The 6,990-nt window shown below is 40.2% G+C and overlaps 1 protein-coding gene across 1 annotated transcript; it reads right to left on the bottom strand.

The window, feature by feature from the left end:
- Positions 1 to 471: 471 nt before the first annotated feature.
- On the bottom strand, positions 472 to 4,559 carry emx2 (empty spiracles homeobox 2). Its single transcript, XM_032554118.1, has 3 exons — positions 3,807 to 4,559; positions 2,650 to 2,834; positions 472 to 1,597 (listed from the first exon to the last, which is right to left on the bottom strand). Exons 1-3 carry the CDS (start codon positions 4,195 to 4,197, stop codon positions 1,430 to 1,432), a joined length of 744 nt encoding a protein of 247 aa, XP_032410009.1. The 5' UTR covers positions 4,198 to 4,559; the 3' UTR covers positions 472 to 1,429.
- Between the last annotated feature and the right edge of the window lie 2,431 nt (positions 4,560 to 6,990).

Below are 6,990 nucleotides of genomic sequence, written 5' to 3'. Positions count from 1 at the left end.
TTTTGCGGCGCATTGCAACCTTCCCTTATCGCGTCGTGAGGGGTAGTCAGATTGTACTAAATTATGTCCAAGCGAGCCCCCCCCCCCCCCTCCTCTAACCCACTCCTCCTCTTCGGATCCGTGGATTAAGAGATTAAAGTGGACCACTGGGCAACGCATCCCCTTTCCCCCCTCATATTACCCGCATGATAATTGCCCAAACTGATTTGCACTTCCACAAAAGCCTTGCACAGGGGGCCTCTTTGTAGCTGCAGCGCAGCAGACTCTGCAGCCGCCCCCCGAAAAATAAAACCAGCGCAGTGAGTCTGAAGACGCGCTGCAGCATCCCGCGTCCAAAATGGGGAAAAAAAAAAAAAAAAACTCTCACTGCGACAAAATTATTGCGCATTTTTTTCCCGATTTCCTCATCAGAAGCCTCATTTACTGCGACTGCGCGGTTTTAATTAAAAGTCATCCAATTGTACTGCGCGCGACATATTGATAAAACTTTATTGACAAAATATTGACAATTACATACTTCTTGGAAGTATACTTTGTGTTAAAATTGTAGCAAACTTAACACAAACACAAAAATATTTACATTCTGTAAAAGGGGGTTTGAACAGAAACAGGAACTTTTAGCATTTCTGTACATGGAATACGTTCAGTGCCTGAAGTTTGTTTGTTTTTTCTCTGTTTTTTTTTTTTTTTTTTTTTTTAGTCCTTCACTGAGTCCTGACAGGAGGGTGCAGAGCGACTCGGTTCTGGTTCTGGTAAAGCTTTGGGTTGAAGGAACGTCCTGATATCTTCCCTTTCACTGCTGCGCTATGATTCACCTTTTAGAAACAAAAATAATTAAAAAATGTTTTCTTCTGCTTTAGAAAAAAAATCAAAACACCGCTACTTCATATGTTTTCACAATCACTTTTACACGAGAATCATCAAGGAAAGACTGCACACTTTGTAGAAAGGAAGAAGCACGACATCTCTGTGTTGGAAAATAGAGTTAAAATGAAAAAGAAATTGAATTTTCTTCTTTTTTTCCCCTCTTTAGTCAAATTAAAAGAACTACGGGGGAAAATATTAAACCATGCATTTCAAGTTTTACAAAAAAAAAAAAAAGTAGTTTGGTGTTTTGGTTTCTTGGGTGAAAAAAAAAATCTTCTGAAGTGCAAACGTCCAATAAGAATTGGAGAAAAATTGAAAATTAGGTGGAGGTGTGAGGGCTTGTAGTGGCGGAGCGGAGTGGGTTCGGTAGGCGGACTGAGGCGCAGCTTCCCGGCCCGGTTGGACCGACAGAGCCGCTCCGTGCAGCAGGACCAGCCTCGGCCTCCGTTTCTCCTCCATCTGACCCTCCGACAGTCTCTGCCCCGCATCCTGTATCCTTATCCTCCTTCATTCAGACAATTCTGAGAAAGTCGGTCCCATTTCGGATTTTTCTTTTCTTTTTTTAATCGTCCGAAGTGACATCAATTTCCTCCGGGCTCGCCTGTTTGGTCGCCAGCCTCCAGCGGTTTATGTGATGCGAGCCTTTCTTCTTCTGCTGCGACTCCGAGCCCTCCTCCTCCAACTTCTGCCGCTTGAACTTCGTCCTTCGGTTCTGAAACCACACTTTTACCTGAGGAGGAGCGGGACAAAAGAGGGAGACAGAAAACAAGCCGGATCAGTATCAGGAGATAAACCTGCGATTGGTCCGTGCGTAAAAAGGAGAGCAAAGAGGGGGAAAAAATGCGCTTAAATTTCAAGGAAAGATTAAATTACCAAATTACAGCAAAGAGCAAAATAAATATAAATACATCATGCATGATGATACTTCTCACAGTTACATTTTTATTATCGGCAAAAACGTCTATCTGATGTCAACACACTCTTCTAAATGGATTTGTCAATAATCAATACCGACGTCTTAATCGATAAATTATCCGCTACTTTGCTTTGTCACTCCTAAATGGCCGCTGAGGTGCGTTTAATAAACCTTCAGAGGGGCTAATTGAAGGAGGTGACGGTTCATTTCTCCCCTCGGCTTCAGCGGACAAAAGACGGCGGCCTGGTGGGCTCAAACAGCGGCTTAAACATAGCAGCGCCTCGCTCTTTGTGTCCACTATCCCATAAAATGGTTAACTGGTTAATTTGCCCTCCATTTTGAAAGGCAACATTCTCTCATCCGTAGCCCCTCCGCCTCCCCAAAACAAAGTAATCCAAGCCCTTCTGAAATGAGGTTAGGGCCTTTACAATGACCGGCAGGAAGCCCCCACCCACCGCCGCGGTCCTCGGTTGACAAGACGCATTTACGGACCCCGGTCTGCAGAAACAATTTGCTGGCTTGATCGTTGGGAATTATTGTTTTGCAAACGTCAACAGCCATCTTTAGATCCGTGCGTAAATATGGAGTCCTGGTAAATTATAATAATAATAATAATAATAATAATAATAAAAATAAAAGCAATAATAATAAAAACGCCATGACGAACGGTGAAAATATATGAACGTCACATGTGACACTCATCAGGAATCAGGTGAGACATGAATAAATAAACGTGACATTAAGCAGCAGGTTTATGCGCAATAAAACCCCAAACAAAACGGAATAAAAGCAGAAACAGGCGCGACTTTTTGTCATTCACCAATAATAACAGTAATAATAAAAAATAAAAAGTTTTTCTTTCTTACCTGAGTTTCTGTGAGGCTAAGGCTGTGGGCGAGCTGCTTCCTCTCCGCTCCCACCACATAATGGTTCTTCTCGAACGCGTGTTCGAGCCGCAGGAGTTGCGAGGGGGAAAAAGCTGTCCGGATTCTTTTGGGCTTTCTGGCCAGCGCGTTGTGCAAAAGGAAGCTCTCCGGACTCGTTTCGTTGCCTGAAAACGAGCAGAAAACGAGGATCCTGGGTGATTTTTTTAAACGACTGAATTCACATGTTGACATGAACAAAAGGCCTGAGCTCATCCATAGAGAAACACTGGAAGTGTTGGGTAATAGTTTATTATTTGGAGATTATGGCGTAAAAGTATAAAATTTAACTGAAATGTGTGTTTAAAACGTTTGTTTGTCCTTATGCAACTCTACAGGAGGATATAATTATGGTCTTATTTATTTGGACAATGAGAAACAAAATCGGAATTATCTACAGCGAATATATTACACGTGTAAGCCGCCACTATCATGTAAAATGTGTTGAGAGAAAATCAAATAGGTGCATAAGCTGCTGAAAGTGATCAAATGAAAACAAATAAAATAAATATAAAAAAAAATAATAATAAAAACGCGGTCTGAGTCATCTGACTCAATGCAAAGCGTCGTGAACAAAAATCAAAATTATTTTTAATGATTATTTATTAATTCTTATTTACTATATATATATATATATATATATATATATATATATATATATATATATATATATATATATATATATATATATATATATATATATATATATAATTCTTGTAGCATTTATTGTTAACCTTTGAGTAAACACTCCAGGCTACAATATGTTGTTATTTAGCTCTAGTTTCATTAAAACCGAAATAAGCCTTATTTCGGTTTTAATACATGTTTGCTCTTTAGATAATTGTAAGTAAACAATATTTTTTATTTCACCTATTTCCCAGTATTCCTAATATTTTTACACACCAGTTTATGTGGAAACTCACAAGTTTCACGTGAGCCTCTAACGCGTTTTTTGTGTAACCGATTTTCCAGGATTTCTCATATTTTTTTACACGGCAGTTTATGTACAAACTCGAAAGTATTAAGAAAGGTAAGTAAGCCCCAAACGCTGCCGGTCAGCGCGCGTCACGCGTAAAAACTGAACCGTAAGGAGAACTTACCCTGAAACCTGTGGCCCAGGTACCTATATCTGTGTAATAACCAGGGGTAGAAGGTGGACGGGTCCCGCTGCTGGCTGGCGAAAAGCGGATGCGGACTGTGCGACGAGGAGAGCGGGTGAGCGGCCAGCGCGTGTGGCGGGGCCACCGGGTGCACCGGGACGGCGGAGTTCGGCGGGTGAGAGACCGCCTCTGCAAACACCAAGTCCGGGTTCGAGTAGACGCCCCTGCCGCCCGAGTGAAAACCGTTCAGGAACGGGTTCATCTGGCCGGAGTTTGCATAGCTGAGAGCCGCCGGCCTGATGGGCTCCTCTGAGCGGGACGCCGGTACCGGATTATCCTTCGCCACTAACGATTCTATCGTAAAACACCTCTTGGGTGTGGGTTGAAACATGGTCTGATAGTCCAGATTCCCCAGTTTAGGTCGAAGTTGTCGAAGGCGCCGCTGCTTAAAATTATCCTCCACACCCAAAGAAAAGGGGGGAAAGTTTTCTTCGCTGCGAAATAAGTTGGGAAGCTTGTAGGAAAAAATAAAAAGAGCTCAGCTACTCCCAGACTAATCCATGGATGCGCTGGGGTTTTTTTCCCCGGCCGGGTTGGTGCAAGCAGATTTGTTAGTTCATGAGCCTAATTAGCGCTGCAGCCCCATAAACAGCTTCCTCTGCAGGCTGTAATGGCATGGTGATTGGTCGCTGCTGCTGCCGCCGCCGCTGCTGCTCGCCTTGAGGTGGAGACGGGAAGACGCTTAAAAAGTGCGTCAACGGGGAAGCAGGGGCGCGGAGAGGCGGACTCGAGCGCGCAACACGGAACGGATTCGTCCAGAGAGGAGGCCCCCCGCACACGCGCGCGCACTCTCTCTCACTCGCGCGCGCGCACACATATCTCCGGGACATTTAACTCATTCATCCGAACCATGGAGAGTTGCAGGTTTGCAGCTTGTTTGCATGGAAGGCTCATAAATGACTCACTGAAAGTGATTTTAGGAGGGAGAGTGCGCGCGGCGCTCTGACTGCTTGGCCAATAATTATTTTTAATTAACCACAACAGCTCGCGCCAATTAAAGGCCAGCATGAACATATAACTCCGCTTATTTTACTTATTTCTTTTGGTTTCACACCGGATATTTTAAAAAGAAAACTTGTATTTTTCCTTTCAATTATTTTGGTTTTCAACAACCAAATAAAAGTCTTGACTGAGTCCGAGCTGCTTTCACGGTTCTCGTTAAGAGTTTGCGTGTACATATTTACACGCAAATAGGTTTCTGCGTGTCAGGATTAAGACAAAAACACGCTCAGGTGTTTGGAGCAGCCTACCTGTGCGTGGATCAGTTGACATGCGGGGCCACGGCCGCGCATCACGCAGGCCTGCAGGGAAGCGGAGGCAGCTGGGAAGTCATGCAAACATTTTCTTAAATTATTATTATTATTATGATATAGTATCGCATGAATATTGTCATGCTAATATATTACTATAGAAAAGAGTCTATGAAATGTTCTGTGGATTATTATTTTGTACATGAAGTTTCATGGAATAAAAATTGTAACATTAAAATTAAAAGAGCAAAAGCTTCTCAGCACAGACATTTAAACTTATTCGCTACATTAAAAGCATTATTTACATAGCCTCCCCATATATATATATATATATATATATATATATATATATATATATACATTATACAACACGCACATCAGAGACGCAAATCACTAAAAATACATATACTTAATATATTATATATGCATATTAAGCAAATTGCGTCTCCATTGTGGGTGTTGTTGTTCTTGGTCTCTGTTTTTTCATATATATATATATATATATATATATATATATATATATATATATATATATATATATATATATATATATATATATATATAACAAAATCATTTGTATAATGTTTTACTATTCTACTATTTCGATCAACTTCGTCGTTTTTTTCTGCATGGTTGCCTATTTTGACTTCTAATAACATTAAATTGTTCTATATGTTTTTCACCCTCCGATGGTTCACCAGGTCATGACCCCGGGCTGTTTGCGTATTATTGCCTCCAAACTTTTGAATGCTGCTGGTTGATTGCTGAACATGGGCAGCAGGAACCGCAGCGCTTCGTCGTGGCACACGTGGTCCAGCGGGTTGCTGATGTTTTCTGCGAGGGTTTACTGACCTCTACTGGTCGCCACGGGGACTGCGGAACAAATTCCAAAACAAAACTGCATCTGGAGCAAGAAGCTGCTGCTTTAGTTGCTGTTGTGGCTAAATATTGTAAGAATATTTGAATAAAAGTTTTATCTCGGCCTGTGGTCCGTCTGAGTCTGATCCGAGAAATCAGGTGCATCTATTGCTCAATTTAATATCAGAAATGCATTTATCGTTCTAAAAACTATTTCACACTATTTTATGGTCAACTACGACGTGCATTAGGCCCATTGCAGATGAGAAAAATTGAGTAAATTTTCATTGATAAACTCAAACAAGGAATTTTCTGAACTCCAAAAGTAAAAAATTTCAGATTTTGAAATATCTCTGCTGCCTAGACATTGAAGCGTTAGCATGCTATGAGACGGTCATAAAGTCGTCAGTCAGAGGCCTCTTCATATTCAATGCAAGACTGACTGCTACTGGAAATCCTTCCTTCCCACAGCATCATCATCCACGACTCTGAAAGATATTGGCTTTGAGTTACACCGTTTTCCCCTTTGGGATAAAGTATTTAAAATTAAATTGTCTTATTTTTTAGTTTAAATAAAGGAGAGAATAGAACTAATCTTTGAGTTTTAAGTGTTTTTTCCCAGTTAAAACACTGAACTATAGTTAAAGTACATTTGGAAATACTACCTGAAAACTTTTCAAACAAAAATATATTTTTTAGTGCATTTAAAATATACATTTTAACTCCAAAGTGTATTTTAAGATTATTCTTATAAGAATTTTATTATTTAATTGTGAAGTATATTTTTGAAAAATATATTTTAAAACATTAGCATTTTAAAAAATGTTGGATATATTCTTATGTCCAACTGATGACATATTTGAAACGTATTTCAGAAAAATTCAACTTATTCAAAATATTCAATTTTCACAGAATTTTAAGTATATAAGTTAAACTTTTGCCTGTTGTGCTAAAGTTGAAATTTTTTTCATGTTTTTTAAATCTGAGTTGGAATCAAAACAAAAGAAAAACATTTT

This window comes from Xiphophorus hellerii, chromosome 22 (assembly GCF_003331165.1).
Source record: "Xiphophorus hellerii strain 12219 chromosome 22, Xiphophorus_hellerii-4.1, whole genome shotgun sequence".
Lineage (NCBI taxonomy): Eukaryota > Metazoa > Chordata > Actinopteri > Cyprinodontiformes > Poeciliidae > Xiphophorus > Xiphophorus hellerii.
Note: the sequence above shows the minus strand (reverse complement) of the source record. Positions and strands in the feature narration are given on the sequence as shown.